Consider the following 23,631-nt stretch of genomic DNA (forward strand, 5'->3'; position numbering starts at 1 on the left):
TCTTCCTGTAGTTGTCCTTGTATCGGAGTCTGAGCTTTCTTGGGGAAAACAACATTCCCATGCTAGCTTTGGCTAAGAACTCTCAGCACCGAGGTGACTCTGCATTGTTGTGAATTCAATCAATGAATTCCTTCTCAGGTTTTAGGAGGAAATGTTACATCCTCATGAGCACACCCCCATCCTGGGGGTTCCCTTCTGCTTTTCTTTAAAAAATATAAGCCCTTGAATTTCTGCCCCCCCCCCACTGTTTTCACAACCTGTGGGCAAACAAATGAGGGAAAATAAGTGAAATGGCCTTGTGACTGTGTAACTCGAGAAGAAAGCATGTCAAGGCAGGTAGAGGCCTTGAGAGAGCAACCTTAGAGGGACTCCGGCAAATGTTTGTGTTAAGCTGATGTCTAGGGCTCTCTAAACAATAGGCTTTAACTGTTCTGCTTTGTTTCTTCCAGGAGAGGATTCCAGTAAAAGCTCCCTCAGGTCAAGATTGGAGTTACTGTTATCTAGAGCATAAAATAAGCTTATGAGAAGTGACCAAAATTTGGGTCAGGAACTGAAGGTGATCATACACACACACACACACACACACACACACACACACACACCCAGCATTGAGAACTCTCAGGCAGTAGGATGGATTGTTTACAGCCAGCCTGGGCAACATAGTAAAATGCTGACTGAAAAAAAAAAATGGAGGGAAAATTAATTTAAATTTTGAAAAAAGGACTAGCTTCAGAACTTACTTTTTATAGGTTAAATATAGATTGCAGCTCTCATTACCACATTCTCCTACTGATTGTCATTGAAAAATCAGAAAAACTATTTTATTGCTTAAGAAAATACATGGAGTCATTACTCTTATTTTTGTAGCAAATATAACACATTGTAAAAGACCACTTGGGGGAATTGTTGGTGACAGTGACAATCAATCTATCCTGAGATAGGAATGGAGAACAACTACAAAATTGTGACCAATTGCCATTGTTTGGGGAAGATAGAGGCCCAACTGACTGTCTTTGTCCAAGGTCTAATCCAGCAGCTTGTCAGTGTGCTAGCCTTGGCTCTTGATTAATCTTGCCTTGTTTCTAATCTCCTTAAATTTTTAAACTATTTGTGTGTGTGTGCCTGTGTGTATGTATGTGTGTGAGTGAGTGTGTGTGTTTGTACATATGTGTGGGTATGTATCTCTTATAGGCCTGTCAGAGAACAATTTGTGGCAATTGGTTCTCTCTTCACCATGTGGATTCCAAGGATGGACCTCAGGTCCTCGGGTGCAGCAGCAAGCTCCCTTACCAGACAAGTAATCTCTCTGGCCTGAAATCACTTTTCAAATTCTCTGTGGCTCTTTTATTTTTCTCCCTTAGTTTTTCCTTCTCTTTTAATGATGTTTATTTCTTTAACTAGCCTTCTGTGGCTTCCAGTATTGGCATATGGAACAGCAGACTTTTTGTGAGTGAATTAAGCATTTTTAACTAGATTTCTGCTCCAGTATGAGTTAAGAGGAATGATGGGGATGGGTTATCTTGAAAGAAAGATGGACATTTTTGCTTCAGTTCATTGTGCCATTTTCTATTGTGAACGCATTCTCTCTTGGTGGAGAAATTGGCAGTTGCTTCATCCAGAACATTGGACAAAGGCCAACATCAAAATACATATATACACACATAAAAACACACACATGGACACAGAAACACACAGACATATATACAGAAAGACATGCACGCACGCACACACACACCTGCCTTTTAAGTCTCATGGACATGTTTGTGATCTGGATGAAGTAGATTCTGCTGTGGGCAACTTGAGTATCTAAAGTTGTATTCAAATTTTAGTTCATTGCTACTTGCAGAGAAGACTCAGGTTCCCACTCCATTTGGCACCTTGTAAAGATGTTGTCAGGGATTATTTAGTTAAACTCTGGGTCTTATTAAACCAGACCAGCAAACTCCCATTCATGCAAATAGCTCTAAAAAGGGGACAAGGTGATGGGACAATTGTTAGCATTCAGAAACTATTATGGCCACTGCTATAGTGAAGCAATTTTTCAGCTTCAGGTCTTAGGTTTCCCGTGACACAAATGCAAAAGAACTAACCGTCTACTGTATTAAATCTCATCATTTCAGATCAACTCTATCTGAAATATCTTGGGTACATTATGTACATTACAATATGTAGTTTCTGCCAACAGGCTCACTACAATTAAAAAGTTATGAAGAAAACCTGTTTTTCTCGGTGTGAATTAAAGTGATTGCTTGTAAAAATATTATCCAGCACATACCTGTACTCAATGCTGTTGGGGTAAAAAAATATTCATAAGAGTCATTGGATCATTTTACTTTCTTAAAATTTGGGAGGAATAGGGAGAAGATACCAGTAAAACTCTTCTGGCATACTAGAATTAGAAAATACTTTTATGACTGAATGAAGACAAGCCTATATTGATAATGTTTTTATAACATTCCCAAGTTTAATCTGTCTATCATTAAAAACAACATCTAAAACGTTTATCATCTATTAGTCTTTCTAATTTGAGAACAATAAAGTTTTGTGTTAAGTATTCTGAATTCTACCACATGACTCAGAGTGGTGTTTGACCTTGCTAAACTGAATGTGGAATAATAGGCCTCAACTAGAGCTCAGTGGCTGAGCAATAATAGGAAGGAAGAAAGGAAGAAGTGTGAGTTTTCTATTGCATCCTAATGAGGTCTCTCTACACCAAAAGGGAATTCTTTATAGTATCTTTAAACTATTTTGCATGCAACCTCATTCTCTTGACAAAGTAACCTATTTGGGTAGCTAGAGCAGTATAGATTTTTCTGGCATGATATAAAGAATAATAGGAATAAGGAGGCATGACAGATGACTCTGTTGGTAAAATGCTTGACATACATACAAGCATGAAGACCCAAGCTTGATCTCTAGCGCCCACACAAAAGCAACGCATAACAGTGCACATCTATAATCTCAGTGTCTTGTGGGGCTCAGTGTAAATAGAGACAAGCGGATCCTTGGAGGTTGCCAGCTAGATAATCTAGCTGTGTCAGTGAGCTTCATGATCAGTGAGAGGACATGTCACCAAAAAAGAAAATTAAAAAAGAAGGTGAAGGAGAACATATGGAAGGGTGCCTGACATTGACTTGTGGTCTTCACAGGTATGCTTACACACATGTATATACAAATGTATACATGCAAAACACACAAGGCTAGTATGAAAGTTTGTGTACACTTTAAAATGGTGATTACAGTTAGCTGTAACTCAGCTTTCACATAAGATGAGCTTAGCTTAATGGATTCAGATGAGCAGGTCCAAGATGAAAAAAGATGACCATGATGAGCAGGTAGAAGCTTAGCTTCCCCATGGCTTGCTCCTCTTCAGTCCATTGACAAACAAGCATGATCACAATAAACAATAATCATTGAGTAACTTAGCCAACTTCTTTTTTTAATATTTATTTATTTGTTATGTATACAATATTCTGTCTGTGTGTATGTCTGCAGGCCAGCAGAAAGCACCAGACCTCATTATAGATGGTTGTGAGCCACCATGTGGTTGCCAGGAATTGAACTCAGGACCTTTGGAAGAGCAGGCAATGCTCTTAACCACTGAGCCATCTCTCCAGCCCCTTAGGCAACTTCTTTTACTTCTATATTTAATATGTGCTTTAACTTATTTCCCTCTATTAATCGGTACCAATATGTCTTCTATATGACAATCAAGCCAAAATTATCCTTCTGTGTAAAGTAATTATACATTATGAGAAACACAGGACATGTCATCTTGTACCCTCATTCTACTGGCTTCTATTTTTAATTGCCAAATGTAGGAAAAACTGAAGCGCTTTATTCTAATTTTGAAAGTCCAAATTAAAGTATTTGAGGCATGTGTATAATATTCTCACTAACAAGAGTGCCACTGTAGCACTGCTTATTCTTGTTTCAAAGAGAAATCTGAGTTGTGAAATTCAGCTATTTAAATGACTTGATGCTGCCACTGAGTGCAAAGAGCTCCCAGGGAGGAAGGACTCGCAAAAGATCTATAACCAAGTGTGGCAAGTTCTAAGCCTGGGCATGTACGGTAGAACTTCCACGCTGCTTTAAAAACTATTCTACTAGAAATAATATCGAGTTCCTGTCTAAAAGGTGATGAAACTTTCATGAAGGCATAATTCTCTTAGTAGGCAAGGTGTTATTAGGCCTTCATAATGTCCTTCTGTCTATTTTCAAAGGATTGGGAAGAGATTGCGCCTTCATGAGTGTTGCTATCAGGAGAATATTACTGTATAAAGTTATTGAATCTCCATAAGCAAGTATATATTAGGGAATAGGGGAAGCAAAAGTAATGGGATTTGTATATATGTACTCTAAAAACAATTGTGGCCACTTGACAAGATCTTATACTCACTTTCTAATATAATTATCTCAATAGCCTTTTCATGTAAACATTATTATATTGGCCGTAGGTATGTGGCTTGAAGCCATACAAAGCAAAACAAAACAAATATCAACTAATAGAGAATGAGTTAAGCCAGTTGTGGTGGTGCACACCTGTAATTTCACACTCACAAGAAAGAAACTGGAGAACCATGACTTTGAAGCCATCCTGGGCTATATTGTTAGTTTCAGGCCAGGTTTGTCAACAGAACAAAGTGAGGCAGAGAGAAGAATCTGAACCAGAACGCGTATGAAGTTCACTTCAACCATGAAATGTAACTGGAGTAGTAATTGAACTACCCAAGTGGTGATATGATAAAAGCACTGATTAGCATGACAGATCCCTGGGAAAATTCTCACTAAATTATGTCCATAAGACCTTCACAAAGGTGCAGCGAGTACACAAACACAGCTGCCGTGCCAGTAGAATCAAAGAGCCATCAGTCCTGAGGTATTCTTAAATCTTTGGTCATTAGCCATTGTTGTGGTTACCCCAACTTCTTTGAGATGACAAATTTGCTTCCTCTAAAGAGTTTTTCATTCTCAAAAGGAAGTTTAACACATGTGTATAAAACAAAGACCTACATAATACCATAGAGTTAGTATTTTATGCTATAATTTAATATCAAAGCAGTTGTATGTCAATAATGTATAGCATTTAAGAAATGACACTTTACAGAAATTTGAAAAATTTGCTTTCAGATTTCAATTGATAACGTAATGTATTTAAATCTGTAATTTTAAGCTGGATGTCAAAGCAATGCTGAAATGCTCCCAAGACCTTGGCTTTCACTTTACAGTATCTCTAACTTTAATTTATGAGACTTACAGAAAGCTGCTTAAAGTTTGGGGAAAATGAACTTTTTAAATGTCTCATTTCATCATTCTAAAAATTTGAATAGATCGTAAAGTAAACTGAAGATTAAATTTATAAATGCAGATTAAAATGTTCCAGGATTTTGTTGTTAAATTATGAGCAATGATTGTCTGGGGTGAGCATTGCCTGGAAGTAAGGATGGAGGGTGTTTTGTCAGATTATGAAAATGTCTTATATCTTGGTTGTGTTGATCATGAAAATCTGCTTAGGTATCCCTTAAAATATGTGTATTTCTTTATATGAGAATATTTACTTCATTTTTAAAAGAATTACCTTACTTAGCTGATCTCTACATGGAATTGATTGTTTAATGAAGTTGAGTCTGGCCAGCTTGAGTTAATCGAACACTGACTTAAGGACTCCCTGTGAGTGATTGTTCTTGGTTTTACAAATTGTATTAGATTTATAAGTAGATAATGAGATTTATTTAAAAGCTTAAGAAAAACTATATAGTTAATGACTTGTGTAGATGCATTCCTTGTATAAAAGTTCCCATGGTCTTGTAAGTCCATGTGTAGGTCTTTCCTACTTGGCAGGATTCCTTGGGAAGTATGCCAGGCTTCCTAGGATGCCGAGCAAATGGTATAATATCTGCCAATGACTCTTGGTGCACTAATAGCATTTTCCAAGGCATCACCTGCACCCTTCTGTCTGCCCTCCAGCATTAGCTCATTTGCATAAATCTGCATGCCAGATAAATTGTCACTCTAAAAAGCAGAAAAGGGCCTTTCTTAAAAACATTATACTCATTATACTCCACCATGGCAGATTTTAGTAGCTTTTGGGTGGATAAGCATGCCTGCCAGACCCTTACCCAAACTGAGGGATATGGCACAGGATAAGGACAGGAGGATAGAGTTAACGAAGCAAAGAACTGGGAGGCAGATGTCCATCTGGAGCATTCTGGAGCCATGAAGAGAGCTCACAGAGAGTCTTCAACCCCTCACTGCAAACCTGTACCTTTCCTTTTGATTCACTAAATCAACAATTCTCAACCTATGAGTCTCAACCCTTTCACAGGGGTCACTGAAGACCATTTGAAAATACAGATATTTATTTATATTACAATTCACAACAATAGCAAAATTACAGTTATGAAGTAACTAATGAAACTAATTTTATGGTTGGGGGTCATGACGACATGAGGAACTGTATTAGAGGTAGTAGCATTTGGAAGGTTGAGAACCACTGCTCTAGATAATCTCACAAACCTCCCTAGGTTCTAAAATCAAGTCAATAAGGTTTGCTTCTGGTATCATCATGGGTATGCTGGCAACATATCCTTCATTTAGGGAGAAACAAAAGCAGCTTAGTTTTGTTTTGCTTCCATTCCTTTGCTGCCAAGACTGTTGCAAGGATCTCTTGAAACCACTAGCTTCGATTTCCTTGCAGTCTGGAAGTTGGTTGCATAACAGGCTTAATTCCTTGGCAAAATCAAAATATGTCCTGAACAAAGGTGCAGTGGTTCTCAGCTTTTAAATGGGGTTTGCATGGGGGGAAGTATGGGATTGTTGGTTTTGGTGCAAATTAGTTCTTCTTTTAGTATATTATACGAAACAATGATGCCAAAGAGATGCCATCCTAAAGGAAGATGGATTTTGTGTGGTTTTTTTATGCACTTTCCATTACTATGACCTATTGTGTGTAATAGAGTGGGTTCAGGTAGACAGCACAGACACTCCTGTAAAAGAGGAGGCATGTAAATGCTAGCCTGGAATCAACCTCTGCCTACTGAAGCAAAGAATCACTTTAATGTTTGCAGAATCAAATGATTTTTCCCTTCTGCTTTTCATGAAATGGCCTTAAAGAATTCCTCTTATTTGTGGTTTCAAAAAAAATTAAAACTATGCCAGTGAAGCCTGCCTTTAAGGGTTCTATTAAACAATAAGAAGGCTTTGTTCTTAGCTATAAAATTAAAGCAAGCAGTGTTTCCACTACCTGGCAGGATGCCTTCCTCAGCCCCTACCCAACCTTGATCCTCACACACTTAACAAAGCCTACTGTTTCCCAGGTAGGAAGGTGAGATGACAACATCTGCCAGGCTTGTATATAGAAATATAACTGACCTTTCAGATAATGGAGCGGTTGAACAACTGGGTGAAAAGGAAAGGAAGAGATAGATAGATAGATAGATAGATAGATAGATAGATAGATAGATAGATAGATAGATAGATAGATAGATAGATAGATAGATACAGACAGACAGACAGACAGACAGACAGACAGGCAGATAAATGATAGACAGGCAGGCAGGCAGGTAGACAGACAGACAGGCAGACAGATTTTGAGACTGAGATTTCTTCAAGTGCTGCTCCTTAACTCAAATCTTTTTTTTAAGCAGTTGTAGTGCATATCTTCAGCCTTCAGAATGATTGCTTTAGAAAGTCAATATTAATTTTACAGTGGGTGGGAATGATGGAAGCAAAGAGTCTTTAAATAAGAAAACACATACATATACATACATGAATACATGTTACACAAACAAACACACAATGTTTTAGTTTGGCCGTTACGTAAATTTTGACAAATTGGTATAAGTGAAACACAAATACTCATATTTGGGTTGTGGCCTTGAAGTAGGGAACGGCTATGGTCAATACAGAAAGCACTGCCAGACAGAGTCTGTATTTTGTTCTAAGACACTGGACCCACAGAACAAATAGGGTGAATGTGGTACCAACTCCTTCTAGCCTCCTGTAGAGCTGATCATATGAAACCATTGTAACAAAATTTATCTTCTAGAGCTAGCCTTAGGAAGAATGTAAAGGGCCAAGCAGCAGTGGCACATGCCTTAAATCTTAGCACTTGGGAGGCAGAGGCAGGCAAATATCTGTCAGCTAGAGGCCAGCCTTGCCTACAGGACAGCCAGGGCTGTTATTCAGAGAAACTTTGTCTTAAAAAAAATCAGAAGAATAGGAGGAGGAGTGTATGGCACCTATGGATGTCAGTGCCTTGTGATGTCAGTGCCTTGTGCATGTGGGACTTACTGAACCTGCCTCCCTTTATGTGGGGTTGTCTCGGCCTCTTCCAGAGAATTCCAGAGGAGAGTGAATCTCTCATCTGTGCTTAGAAGCCTTTGACTTGTTCCTGATAGGACCTGTTAGATAAATCCTTTAGCTGCAGTGATTCTGAGTTGCCTGTTGTTTTGAATCTCGAGTTGCCCGGAGTGAGCTTGGGTAGGCACACTTGGATGTCTTCATACTTTTCCTTGTCCACTTCCCCACTTCCCATGGATATTTCTTATCAAATATCTGTTCTTTCATTCCAGTCTTAAACCATTTTTCAGGAACAGCAAAATTATAGACTGCATCTAAAATGGAATGATACAGCATGAGTCCTTTTCCTGTTTGTGATCATAACTCACATATCCAATTTCTACAACCCATCTTCTATTTTGTTGTATTTACATCAATATAGATACTAGAGCTTGGGCAGCAAAGATATTCAGTAATCAGTCTCTGTGCTTTGCCCATATTCTGAAGGGGCAACAGCCAGACAAGGGGATTCATAGATAGCACTTATGGCTACTTCATAAAGATAGAACTGTGTTTACCTTTTTTCCAGTTGTACTTCCAAGTTCAAGTTTTATCAGTCATGTAATCAAGTCTGTTTCAGTCCCTGGAAAGAATGCCGAAGAGCAAGAGCTAGTTCTCATTCTGAAGACCTTTACGGAGAAGCAGATGACAGCTCCACTTAGCTAACACAAGCTTGACTAGAGAGTCATCTCTGTATTTCTCCATCATATCACAATACAGGAATCATGGTACAAACTGGAAAGAATGCCGCTTACCAAAAGGACAAACGCAAGTGCAAGAATGTGAGACGGCAGACCAGAAGTTTCCTCTTTCCATTAGAAATAGCTTCCTTGTTCTGAATTAGGTTGCTTCTATCGTTCCTTTGACTCAACAAGCATTCGTGAGTTATTTTCACCTTCAAAAAAGCTGATTTTTACTAAATACACGTGCTGAAGATTACTTAACAGAATGTTACTACTTTTCAGAAATTTTATGAAAAAGATTTGATAGACAGAGTTGCACATGCTAGTTTACTGGGTTTTTTCCCCTTTATTCGGTGTACCCAGCCCAAACGGAAGGGTGTAGAGCATTTGTTTTATAAAGAGTGTAATTAATAAGCTAAAGGAAGGAAGGAAGGAGATGATTGTTTTTGAATGAATTATGAGCAACACCTTCCATTCTGTTGCTTCATTTTGGAACTGCTTTCCACAAAGTTGTCATTAAACAACCCCGAATGCCTATGCCATTGGTGCCAAGAATGTGAGACTGAAGGCTGCAGTCATCTGAATGTATCCTAGGAAGTAGAGCACAGGAGGGTCAATGTTTGTTATAAATGTAACAGAAGTCCTCAGGCCACAGTGGGGAAAGTATAAGCCAGGCACCAGTGGATTGTCACTTCAAAATGGAAACTTAGTAAATCAGTAATTGCAAACTCTTCATGACTAGAAGGAGACAGTGAGATTTTACTGAGTATCTACTATCTCCCAGATTGTCCACAGATGTTCTAATTAATTTAACTATGCAGAAAAGAAATACTCTTAGAGAAATTCATGCATTTTAACACTTTTTTGCTCTATTCTCTATGCTGAAGGATGGCAAAGTATGACCCTAGGATCAGATCTTACTTGTCATCTTCTTTTGGTAAATAAAGTGGGGTTTGTTTTTTGTTTTTTTTTTTTTCTTTTTGGCACACAGCCACACCTATGTGGTTACACATTGTCTAGGACTGCATTCAAAACTACAATAAGAATTGATTAGATGCGAAAGGGTCCATATGGTTCATAAAGTTAAAGTATTTACTTTTCTACTGCTCTGCAAACAATGTTTCCCAACTGCTGCTCTACACTGTGGGAGAATCTCCTTAGCCCATCCTCTCTCCAAACTCAGTTGCATAGGAGGCAACATTTATGACATCCAATTGGAATTTCAAAGTAACTCCAAATTCTAGAGTTAGTCACCATGGTAACATGGCTTCCTGAGTTATTGAGCTGATGAAAGATGCAGATGTATTGATTAATGCTACAATTTTTTTTAGCTAGACAGAGTAGGATGACTTGTCCGAATATCTATGATTTTTCCTTTCTTTTTGTTTTCCCCTAAGTTCAGCAAGCTTATTTTTATATATAACACAGGGAAATAAAATGAAATTTTATGTTCTAAGAAACAATGTAGCAGTGTCTTAGAATTATTTTGATTTGCATTTCCCTTATGGCTAAGGATGTTGAACATTTCCTTAAATGTTCATTTGAGATTCTTCTGTTGAGATTTCTCTGTTCAGTTCTGTGCCCCATTTTTTAATTGGGTTATTTGGGATTTTGATGTCTAATTTCTTGAGTTCTTTATATATTTTGGAAATCAGACCTTTGTCTGATGTGGAGTTGGAGAAGATCTTTTCCCATTCATTAGGCTGCCTTTTTCTCTTATTGACTGTGTCCTTTCCTTTACAGAAGCTTCTCAGTTTCAGGAGGTCCTATTTATTTATTGTTGCTCTCAGTGTCTGTGCTACTGGGATTATATTTAGGAAGTGGTTTCCTGTGCCCATGCATTGGCTAAGTCCCACTTTCTCTTCTATCAGGTTCAGTATGGTCGGATTTATATTGAGGTCTTTGATCCATTTGAACTTGAGTTTTGTGCATGGGAATAGGTATGGATCTATTTTCACTCTTCTACATGTTGATATTCAGTTATGCCAGCACCACTTGTTGAAGATGCTTTCTTTTAGCTAGACAGAATAGGATGATTGGTCCTAGTATCTATCATTTTTCATTCTAGATAGGCATTGAAGATAAACAGAGCTTAGAAACAACATGGAGAGTGAATATGAACATAAGATTACTATGTATGAAGCAAGTTTCAACGGTTTTTTGTGTACTAACTCACTAGCTCTTCTCAGCACACCTGAGGGACTGTTGTGAGGACTGTCCTGTACCCTGCGGTATGTTTAACAGTATTGCGTTTGCTCTGGGAGGTAAAAATATGTGTTTTCTTTATGGAGACAGGTAACCTCAAAAGTGGGTAGTTGACACAGACAACCAGGGATGTACAGCTAATGATTCACTTCAACATGACATTGCTGTCTCAGATAAACATCTCCAGGTCCAGAGCTCTGACGTGTCTCTTTTAGCCTTTGGTCTTCATAAAGAATTTTACCATATTTGAAGATTTGGCTTTACTGAAAAATTAGCATCAGCATCAACAATTTGAATGGACATGTTCTGTTATACTACTCTTGGGAATAAAACTCCCTTGTATAAAGTTTGAAAGTTTTAGGCATCAGCAGTGGCATTTTTGCTGGGCAGTTTTATTGCCTTGTTACATTTGTATTTTGTTTATAGGAATTTTATTGCTCTACTCACTGTAGTGTGTTACCATTTTAATGACATCTTATGGCCTTGTTTATCCAACATTTGAGTTTCATAATCTTAGAAACCTAAAGTAAGGATTTACTGTGAGCATCCTGAGAACCATTTTTAAATCCATAGCAAGCACATAACAAACCCAATCTGGATATTTCAAATAAGGGTGATTGATCTCCTGTGGTCCAAAAGATTTTTCACCATGGTGCTCTGATAACTTATATCCACAGTATCACTACTGTTACTTCCCACAAAAATCGCTTCAGGAAGTGATTCTCTGTTTTAATCATGAAAAGCTATTATTGGGATTGAAAAAAGTTCTAGCCAAAAAAAATTGTAATTATTAAGCTCTAGAGTATATCTTAGTGATCGAAGGCTTGCTTAGCACATTCATGGCTCTGAATTCCATTCCCAGCATAACCAAAACTTAAAAACTAAATGAACACATTGAACATTAAAACTATGTCTCTGTATTGTGTCTTCTGGTGTCTACTCCATACACAGAGAACCTGGACACTGGGGCATTCTCTCTCGACTACTTGAGCACGATCCACAAGTATCTGACTTTGGTCAAGAGACTTTCTGAGTAAAGATTATATGTAAATATATTAGATGTATTACAGTTATACCGTCTGTACTTACTCAGTTCTCCTTGGCTCAACTTTATATACAAAGTGAAGTATTAGAATCCCTTCCATTGTTCTTTCTGGCAGCTCTGTCTAACTTCTGCCCTAGGGTCTGGAATGTTCATCACAGCCGCCTTTGGCAATAAAACCCACAGCAACCTCAAGGTCCTCATATTTCTCTTTGCACCTGGTCAGCAGAGCTCAGTGGGGCACGGAGCTGAAATGTGTGCAGTTTACTCCTTGTACCCTTGTCTTACTGGCCAAATGTCAGTTTATCCACAATGAAATTCTCTCTCTCTCTCTCTCTCTCTCTCTCTCTCTCTCTCTCTCTCTGTGTGTGTGTGTGTGTGTGTGTGTGTGTGTGTGTGTGTGTGTGTGTGTGTGTTGAGTGATATGGGATAGCTAGGACATGCTTTTTCACAATGCTACCTGCTTTCGGTTTAGATGCAGATTTAAAGTTCCGGATAATTAGTATTCAGAGACCAGAGACAAATGCTTTAGGGTCTGAAGTACAGCATCTACAGAACATCATATATAAATGTCGTTACCTTTCTCTAGGCTGCCTTAATTTGAATCAGTGTGGAATGATCAGCTTTTGATTTTACTGTAAGAAATGATTTTAGGCAAACATACAGGATAGATATATACTTTTAAAACTAACAAGCGGCAAGGTTAACAGTCTCAAAGAAAGAGTGTAACTGTTAAGGGGTACAATTTCAAGATTGCACTAATCGTATCCCTTGGGCTGTGTAAACCCAGGGGTCACTATTCTTGTAGAATTCTTAGTGCATTGAGCAATGCTCCTTTCTTTCCCTCTGGATACTCTGAAGTCAAATTTCCTGTCTCTAACACATTGACTTTATCCTGTCCCAGGCTTACTTCAGTGTTCCATCTGTGTACAAACAGGAAGCCATCTATCAAATGAGTGGATCCTTTTGGCAGGAGGAATTGGGAGGTTCTACTTTGAAAGACTGTAGGTGGCTAATTCGTTTCAACCAGGCATTGTCAAGTGAGAAAAAAATGAGGGTTTTTAAAGTGCTCTTAGCCACAACAAACAGATGCTGGTATGAATGAAGAGGTAAAAGGAAACCTTTATGCACTGCTGGTGAGAATGTAAAGTAGTATATTCATTATGAAACTAAGTTTGGAGGTTCCTCAAAAAAATTAAAATCAGAAGTACAACATGATCCAGATGTCTCACTCCTGATCATGTACCCGAAGGACTCTATATCCTACCTTAGAGATACTTGCTTAGCTATATTTATTGCTATACTCTTTACAATAGCCAAGACAGAGAATCAGTCTACAGTTCCCTCTACAGATGAATGGATGAAAACTGTGGTACACACACATAATGGAATTTTATTCGGCCATAAAAAAATGGAGCCTTAACATGTGCTGGAAAATGGATAGGCCTGGAGATCATCAGAGTGAGTTAAATAAGCCAGACTCAGAGGACCCATTACCTTGTCCAATAGATACATATTAACACATGATTTTGAAAAAATAAAAGTAAGATTACTACCTAAAAGCAAAAAATAAATAAAGTGCACATTCGCTCAGTTTTACCTATGAGAAGTGGCCAGAGATTTTCTCCCCTTGATATTCCTTTCTAAGATTTCCAGGAAATGTTTCTAAAGATTTTAAGGCCACACTTGTGTGAAAATTAATGATGGCTATACTTTGTACCATACATCTCACTTAGCAGTTAAATACAAGTCGAAAGAGCAAGTTTTAAGAAATAATAGAGACCATTTACAGACTGCTAAAGAACATTCCACAGACATATAGCTCAATTTTTGGTGTGTCTCTGTAATTAAATCCCTTTAATGTTTATACGTTTGACAAGGAAAAAAATTTTCAACTTCACCCCACCCCTTCTGTGAAATCTTATAACGCTATTAGACCATAAAACGTAGCAGGAGGACTTTTTACTGGGCACTGCTAACGGACTGGTCTAGAAAAATATAGCTAACACATTTATGTTATCATTGACTTCTGTAAGAAATTGTGTATATTAACATTAAAGAAGGCAGTCTCTATGCTGACAGTTGATGTGGAATGCTAAGCAATTACCAATGTGAGGTGGACATTAATACAGAAGAGAGACATGCGGTACTGTATTTGATCTTTGGTCTAGGAGGCTTTTAGGTCGTAGGTGTGCTTTTGGCACTTACTTCAGTCTTCGGCTTTCTTATTTCAATAAGACTGTAAATCAGTAAAAAGGTCATAGTCTGAGAAGCATCAAATGACCCTATCACTAGGAAAAAGTGGGTCAGCAAGTCTTTCTAGGCAAAAATCTTCTGCTATTCCTTGATAATGTAATTTCCCTACCTAATCTAGCCTTCCTCCTCCCAAAGTACTTAGGAGAGCTGTGAACTCAGTAAACAGGTGGAAAATAAGAGCATATTCTCATAATTTACTGAAATTGTGTTCTATCAAGCCACTATGAGCACTAATTTTCACAGTGGGGTTGTCTCTTGTACACACATGGCCATACAAGAACATAATAAAATCCTAAAACTCATCTGATAGATTCCATTTTCTTTATTTTTTCAAGAGAGCAAAGGAGTCTCTGAAGTAAGGGGCTACCGTGAAACCACCACGGTACTGGGTACTTGATTGACATGCCTCCAGTCCAATGCCAGCGCCTCCCACATTGCCTCCATGCTATTGATACTTATGCACAAAAACTGGCATAGAATTCAGAGGATTAGCACCATATCCCACCTCAGTTTTGGACACACAGGGCAACACACCTTTTTCAATGCTCTTTGTGAATGCAGTTGAAAGGGCCTCCTGTCCAGAGTTAAGGATTAACAAACAAAATGTTGCATACAGAATTGGCAGTGATTGGGGATGGACTGATGTTATTTGTTAGGAGGTTAGCCTGGATTCGGCATCTGTGAACCTCTGAATGACCTGTCTGCGTCTCTTGGCTAGTTCCTTTTTCTTCCTCTAGATTTGTCAAAGAATTCTTCTCTATGCAATAAAGTGAATTCTCTTCTCAACCATGTTTAATCAAACTACCCTCTCTAACTTCTTTCCTATAATGGCCCAATCTTAAATTTTTATTTATTTTTTGACTTACTCTATTTCATAGACTTATATGTAAACATTGAAATAACAATGACTTTGTCTCTTTTTTAACCAACCATACAGCAATTGGAAGGCTGATTGGTATCATGCAGAAGCCCAGGAACTGTTTGTGAATGGATTGATGGATGACTAAGTAAATGTTTGAATGTGGTTCTTTCAAAAGAGGTGTGCCAGGTGTGTGGTAAGCATAGTCAGGACTTCAGCCAGCATGGCAATGGCTGTGGTACTTGAAGTTTCAGATAACAAACTGAGGGCTTATCAAAAAAAAAGAAAGAAAGAAAGGGAGAATACATTCTTGGTTTTTAGAATTGAGGTGGTCTCTAACTGGAGAAAATTAACTGGAGAGAGATGGAGCTAGTACTAAAGAACAAAATAAAACCAAGGGGCGGAGATGGTGGCCTTCAAAAGGAAAAGGGAACCTGTGGCTCTAGATTTAGAAAAAGTATATGCTAAGCCCGTGTGGGAGGTTCAAAGAGAGACAAGGTGAAGCCAGCCATGTCTTTTAATTTCACAAGCTGACTTGACGTTTGCTTGTCAACATCCCTGGAACAGTTGCAGTGAGTAGGCTAAGATGGGACAGATCCCAATTGTAAGCTAGAGTCACTTTTTCCTCATCTATGGATCTACATTATAAATCAAGCACTTTGAAAATCTAATTTCTCATTCCGACGTGGTCTAACACCAGGACATCCCATTTATCTCTATCTCATACTTAACTATAGTTTGGGGTAACTATAGTTTGGAACCAAAGAAAGACACTGATGACTCCAAAGTGGAAGTGCCTGTTGAGGAAAAAAGGGTTAGGGATTGTTTTTTTGCGTGTTTAGGTGGCTCCACATGGAGCACTTCTGTCAACCACAGGGATTTCTTTGTCAGAAGATATGAATCAGAAATGAAAGCTAAAATCACACCGAAGACCTGCTCCTTTCCAAACCAAACCTGTGAGCTAGAAAGGCCTGCTGACATCTGTCACCTTCACACTCAAAAGAAATGAAATCCAATCAGATCATTAACTCTAACACGATATAGTAAAACTGTGGAAAACTTCATTTTAGGAGAATAATTTTTAGAAATGTAGGATATTATCCAACTTCTTTTTGTCTACCTGTAGGAATATAAGAATGTTACAGTTAAAAAAATTGTAACTTAATGAAAGTAGAAAAACAGATTCAACTTTTCTAGTTTCAAAGAAAATCTATATGTATTCTTTAAAGGAAATTAAAGAAAAATATGTGGCCTAATGTCGACACACCGTGTTTCCAAATTTCTGGAAATAGTGTTCCAAGGTGATGATAATTGTAGTATCTGGTTTCTCAAAATATATTTGAGTCAATAAAATAGATCTCAGTACATATTTTTTTAATTTAGTAAAGCCAATTAATCCATCATAAAATGAGATCTGTACAATTGAGGTTCATGCTACTGTGACAACTGTAGGGCACTTTTTAATAATTTGCAATAACTCAAATTTCAGTGAGTTTTGAAAGAGGAATGGATCTATTACAAGGAAGTGCACAAGTGAACCTGGGAGAAGGTTCAGGGACCTCATTGATGTTTGATCAAAAAAAGAATTTTAATCATTGCTACATTCCAATCATCTCACCTCCTCCATTCTAATATGTCTATGGGTCATTTCTTTTCACAGCTTAGTTAGAATTAATTACTAAATTATGTTGAAGTGAAAAAGAAAGATAAGACATTGATTGAGAGTAGGTTTTAAGTAAATATTTAAATATAAATTTAAATTTACTTAGAAAACCTCCAGGGGGACTAGAAATGATGACATAAAATAATGGTAAGAGAAAATGAACCCACTGATTGTCTTCCCTGAATATCAGTCTAACTTCTAAATTCTGTAGCTTTTAATCAGTTCTTTCTTTTGTCCTTGTTACTTAAACAATCATTTAGCCAGTACTTCAGGGATAATTTAACATAGGACATGATGTCCCTTGGCTTGTTATAAAAGGCTGGTGATCACTGTCTTCTCAATAAAATGTCTTGTGTTATCTTTATGTGGTATCTGTTAGTGATCAAAAATAAAATTCAAGGAATCCTAGGCTTCTTGAAAGGGGACATAGTTTATGTGAGCCATGATGACTGAATGTTTATCCTGAACTCACAGTAGTACTTCCAGCTTATCTCATTCATAAAGAATGAAATTATCTTAGCTCGTTACCAAAACCAAAAGAACTCATAGCTGGGCCTTGTCCTCTTTGTGAGATATGCTAGATTCATCAGTGCCATTGTCTTCCTGTGAAATTTACAGCTTCTCCTGTAGCCATACTAAAATAATAAAGCTTGTGGATGTTATCTCCATCTCCCACAGCTGGGATTTCTGGGTTTCTGTCTGTGAATAAGCATTTCAGTATGGTCACAAGGTGGAGGAAATAGCACAAGCGCGCTATTTCCCAAGTACAGTTGCCAAGAGTGAGCTAATTGTAACTCTCCATCCCGTACAATGCATCTCAAAATTTCAAACACAGGCCATTCTGCATTGATTTACCTTTATATGAAAACAGTGAGCTTTCATTTGTACAATTTCTGTGTCTAAATACATCAGGAATAAGATTTAAAATTATGTCATAAGATTAATAAAGCATCAAGCCATCATTTTCTGATCTGTTACTTTACAGCTATTAAACCCAAACTTGAACATTTAAACCATGTTAAGTGAATATATAATTTAAGCTGTTACACTGTTTTGGGGAAACTTCTGTTAAATATTTTGAGAATAATTTGTCCTGAATAAATTAATAAGATTAAGTGGTTTTAAATTTGTTTTTCGGGGCTGGAGAGATGGCTCAGTGGTTGAGAGCACTGTCTGTTCTTCCAGAGGTCCTGAGTTCAATTCCCAGCAACCACATGGTGGCTCCAAACCATCTGTGGAGAGATTTGGCGCCCTCCTCTGGCATGTGGGTATAAATGGAAGCAGAAAGTTGTATACATAATAAATAAATCTTTTTTAAAAAAAGAACAAAAAACCAAAAGAGAAAATAAATAAATAAATAAATAAATAAATTTGTTTTTCAAGTTTACTAAGACAGGAATTACAAATGTATTTCAATTCACAGATTGGATCCTAACTAGTTGGTAAAGGCAAATCTGGATTAGCAAAAAGAGTGTTGCAACTGGATGGTGTTTTCTGCAGACACAAGTCAGGCAGACATATAAGACCTATATTTGCCATCCTTGCAAACAATAGGAAGAAGAATTAAAGTTTAAGGTGTATGCATTAGTCTGTTAAAAATAGCATTTAAATAAAAGGCCAAATGAATGCCATTTGATTTATCCTCTAGGTCAATGCATCACGTCAAGAAGCCAAATTGACAGAAGAATGTGATCTTCTCATTGAAATCATTCAGCAAAGACGACAAATTATTGGAACGAAGATTAAAGAAGGAAAGGTATGATTTCCTGAGCAGAAGATTTTATATTTCCCACCTGGAGAATATATACTTCCATGCACACCTGCACCTTTGAAAATATAAAATCATACACTCTGTATTTTCCATAATTTCTTCTTAAGTATCTGCCTTAGTTTGTTTTGTGTGGCTGTGATAAAGCATCTGACACAGAGTACTGTATAAAGTAAAGAGGATTATTTGGTACATAGTTCTGGTGATTGAAAGTTCTGAATAGCATTGAACCGTGTTTGGTAAGTGCCCCAGTCTGTCTCTTACCAAGACCTTAGAAATTTTTTGGAAATCATCCACATAATCCTGAACAACTTTACGTCCTCAACATCCTTAACCTAGATATCTACAAAGTTTCTTTTCTATGGAAGGTAACGTATTTAAAGATTCCCAAGGTACAACGTGGACCTCACTGAAAGCCCATATTCTGATTGCAATGATACTTCAACATAACTCTCCAGCAAACATGCTTACCTTTACATAGATGAGGCTTGAATTTCTTGGCAGGGAGTTCCCCTTATGAGATATAGGATAGTGGTAAAAGATATTCCAGTTTTAGCCATGTTGGTATGTAGAATTCATTCTTTGAAGCACTCACTTCACTCCAAACATGCACCATTAATAGAATTAGAATAAAAGGGGGCAGAGTGAAATAAGGGAACTATTTGCACAGAGCAGAAATGGGTCAAAAGTACAGTGTTACAACTGTGGCTCAAGGCACAGGCTTGGTCAAGAAGTGCAGCTGCAGTTCCAATGTCTGTGGCTAAAAACACTCTTGAAGTTTTATTGAAACGATCTAGAATTGCTTTGGATCTGATGGAGGGCAGAAACCAGACTCGCACCTGAGTGCCATGGGCTGTAGAACATTTCTCATTCATTATAAGGGACTAGAAAAGATTATTGCCAATGTCTGCCTGACATCATAGCTTTTTTGGCAAATTTCAGTTCTGGGATTTTGAAACATATCGGTTGTTTAGTGTGCTTGTGCCCCACTTATTCTGATATCACATAAGACAGGTGCCCCAGAGTCAGAGAGCTAGGACAGGATCCCAGAGTGCGGAGCCCACAGGCCAGGTTAGGTGAAGGCAACGTAAAACCATTAGAATAGACTGAGTAGGAAAGTGCTAGGTGTTATCTTCAGCTTCTTTTTAAAACTGAAATGCTAAGCTCAGTTCCAAAGCAAACAAAGAAATATTCAGCTTCTAAAGCTACAGCCAACAAAACCGGCAGCATTATCTTACCTCAAGTGTGATTAGTTTTGCAAGAGAATAAGCAAAAGACTTGAAAAGAAACAGTTCCGAAATTTTTTTTAAAAAATGATTTTCATTTTAAAAGAGCAAGAAACGTGTGAAACCACAGAGAAAGAAGAAACATTATGGAATGTGATAAACGAGCAGTTTTGCAGGTAAACACATGGACAACAGTTTTGGCCTCCACTTGGAGAGTTCCATAAATATAGGAAGGGACAAAGGTGTCTGAGTGACATTCAAGCATGGCAGATGTCCATGGTCTCAAAGATGAACCCAGATTGGTGTTTTAAATGCTAGTCCTGGCCATACTAGCGATTCATCACCTGGAGATTTAAAAACATTCGTTGCTTGTTAAAATGCAAATTACTGCAGCTCTGCCAATTACAGCTCATTAACTAGAATATTGGAGGCTGTGCCCAGACATCTAGCGTTTTACTTTGAAAGATTCCCCAGTTGATTCCTCTGCATACAGTGTTTGAGAATCTCTGATGCCATTGTATACTGACCTATAATTAAAAGTATGCCCTAAATGGTTATCTCTAGAACATTCTTGCAGCTTCACAGGATGCTCTCATTTCCTTTTGTTTCAATACATACACAATTTAGCATTTTTTTTCTTTCTTGTCTTTGTATGTCACTTTTAATTTCCAATATCCTGGTAGAGGAGGGAGAAAAAAAGATGAAACTGAAGATCAGTCATTGTCACATTTGTAAAACATGTGGCCTCTACTTCACATATCCAAAGGATAATACAGTGGCATGTAATACATCCGAAAGAATATTTTGACATCATTTTCTTTTGTTAGAAATGTATCAAACATCTTCAAATTGGCCATGTAATTTAAATTATTCTTTACGTTGTATGATTAAATATTCCATTTGTTTGGTTTGTTGTAGGGACTATTAACTTCTTTTTCCTTCTGGAGTTTTCCCTTTTTCTGACAGTTTCTAATGGATGTTTTATAACATCCTGAATTAGACTGGATGGATGCCTTGGCCTTGCCTCTATATATAATGCCAGAAGTTCTGTTCTATTTGGTGCAAAATGGTGTTATTTTATTTGACTAAGGTACACAGTTATCCCGATAGGAAAAAGAACAACTATTATAATGAATGATGTATTTTTACCATGCTTGAGATCACATACTCCTGGCTGCCAAGATTGGACATTTCATTCTGACTCATTATTTTCATGGATTCTTCTTAACCTTGCCTGAAATCTTGGACCTGCCACCTCTCAGTTCAGCTTTAGTTTCCTTTGTTTGCTAGAGTACAGACTTGGAAGTAGACAATCCCTAGAGGCCTACAGATCTGACATATCCTTCCTTCCTTTGCTTCAAGATTCAAGTTGTCCTGGGATGATAATGATGGCTTGGAGAAAGCAGAAATTTTTTGGAGTTAGCAGGAATTCTGGAGGGAGCCTGAGCCTGCCTTGTCTGTAAGACAGATTAGCCAGGAGTCCTCCCTACCCTTTCACCCAAGGTTATTTTCCACTCCAGAATTAGAAAGCCAGCCAAAAGCTGCCCCTTGCATAGATATGGGCAGTAGGCATGAGGTGATTTCAATTACTGGTCTAAATTTAACTTGCCTTCTGCCCGGAGGGCTCCAGCTCACAGCACATTTCAAACGCCAGAGCCACGGTCAAATGGACTTATCTCGGTTATGGTCAATTACATTTGTGGGTCGTTTTCAAGCAAGACAGAATCAGGAACTGGAATGGAGGTTGTGAAACAAGTGTGTGTTTTATCCCAAATGGGAAATGGTTATCAAAATAGTTATTACTTATCAAGTGAGCACAAAGTGCCTGGAAATGACGTTGATGGTGAGAGGAAATGGTCCAGCTGTGCTTTTTTTGGCTTTCTCTCATCAGTTCAATAGGAAAAATATTAATCAATGGGAAAAATGTTCCCTTTCTGTTAATTTAATCCACCAGTTTTAGAAGTATGGAAAATAGGACTACTTAAATACTTTTATGTCACAACTTCATTACATGGATTATAAAACTTTTTTAGAAAATGATCTTTTTTTTTACTTAAGCATCAAATTTACACTTACAGAAATGCTTTTGCTTCCTAATGGCACAGCTGAAAATCTAAGCTGGAGAAAGTTCCAGGGCTCCCTAAGGTCCCGGAGTAATTATGTAGAATAGTAGAGGGAATAGACCCAGTGACCCTTTGTCATTTGCCACTGGACACCACCTTCTTTCCCATCAACAGGGAATTAGCAATTCCTCGTAAAACAAATTTCCGATGCTTCTCCTTGGAGACAGAGTTTACATTCCGTAATTGCGTCTTCCTGATTTCTACCTTTCTCTGCTTAGAGGTAACAAACAGAACATGTAGCTCAGAAGGTTTTGACCTCGCACCCTCTTCACAAGTGAGCCTTGAGTGAACCACGCCTGCCATGTTTCTTTTGTTCTAGGTGATGAGGCTCCGCAAACTAGCTCAGCAGATTGCAAACTGTAAACAATGCATTGAAAGGTCGGCATCACTCATATCCCAAGCGGAACACTCTCTGAAGGAGAATGACCATGCCCGGTTTCTACAGACAGCAAAAAATATCACTGAGAGGTGAGTGTAGGGACAGCTAGGATGTTTTCCGGCTGACTTGCTTGTGTCTGGGTGTGACTGGTTGGCCTTGCCCTCAACTGACTTTTTTTATCTCATTTTCAAGGTTGAATAACAGAGAGAATAAAGCCTGAGGCTGTTTTGCTACAGCTAAGGACACTTACTTCCCTTTGAAGTAACAAACCCTTTCTACAACAGCCTAGAGTTCAAGGTCTTCATTGCAGCTGCTGTTCACCAGTTAGAAGAAAATCAGCCAGTCTGTGTGTGGAGAGCAGGGTACAGAAACAGCATTCGTTGTGATTCTCAAACTTGATCTTATCATAGCCTTGGTAACAAAGAATGGAAATGCAGGCAAACACATAAAAGGGCAGCTTATCTTCCAGTCCTTTTGTCTAAAGAAAACAACTGCACAGGTGCTGTTCTCTGTTTGCCTTAGGTTTTTTACTTTACTTGGCTGAGAAGGTTGACGCCACCTGAAAAGGCCAGGACTGATTTACACGGGAGAGAAAGGACAGCAGCCAACCTCCCACTGCCTTCTTTTCAAATAGCCTCTATTCCTAGGGAGGAAACCCAGAAATGATGTTGCTTGTGTAGTCAGCTCATTGGTAAGATTAGCGAAGATGGATCTTCTCTTGGTATATTAATTTATTCAGCATAGAAATTACTCATTTCTCTTAGCATAGATTCATGTCATTAATCCAGTGGGTTCAAAGAGAAACACTCGGCTGGCCTGAATAAACGGCATCTCTAGAAAACACCAAACACCTTTATTCTACATTGTTTCTAATTTTCAACTGCCCTTTATACCAAACTCTATCAGAATTGTATTACTGAAAGACCCCAGAGAACTCATTCCTACTGGCCTCTATCCTAGAGCAGAGACTGCCACACTGTTCCGAGAAGTAAACTATTTTCAGCTTTGCCGGCTCTAAAGGATCTAGCACAGCTACTTACTGCTGCCCGGGTTGCTCCACATTAGCCAGAGGGAACAAGTGGGTGTG

The 23,631-nt window shown here is 38.1% G+C and overlaps 1 protein-coding gene across 2 annotated transcripts in view; it reads left to right on the forward strand.

The window, feature by feature from the left end:
* LOC121444458 (E3 ubiquitin-protein ligase Midline-1) overlaps positions 1-23,631 on the forward strand; it is a 370,913-nt gene that overhangs the window by 307,745 nt on the left and 39,537 nt on the right. For both annotated transcript variants that reach the window (XM_041646265.1, XM_041646266.1), the window contains exons 4-5: positions 18,697-18,804; positions 22,485-22,633. In XM_041646265.1, the coding sequence (XP_041502199.1) occupies positions 18,697-18,804; positions 22,485-22,633 (257 nt within the window). The remainder of the gene's footprint in view (positions 1-18,696; positions 18,805-22,484; positions 22,634-23,631) is intronic.

This window comes from Microtus oregoni, unplaced genomic scaffold, assembly GCF_018167655.1.
Source record: "Microtus oregoni isolate MIOR12 unplaced genomic scaffold, Mior012 000127F_ref0000509, whole genome shotgun sequence".
Lineage (NCBI taxonomy): Eukaryota > Metazoa > Chordata > Mammalia > Rodentia > Cricetidae > Microtus > Microtus oregoni.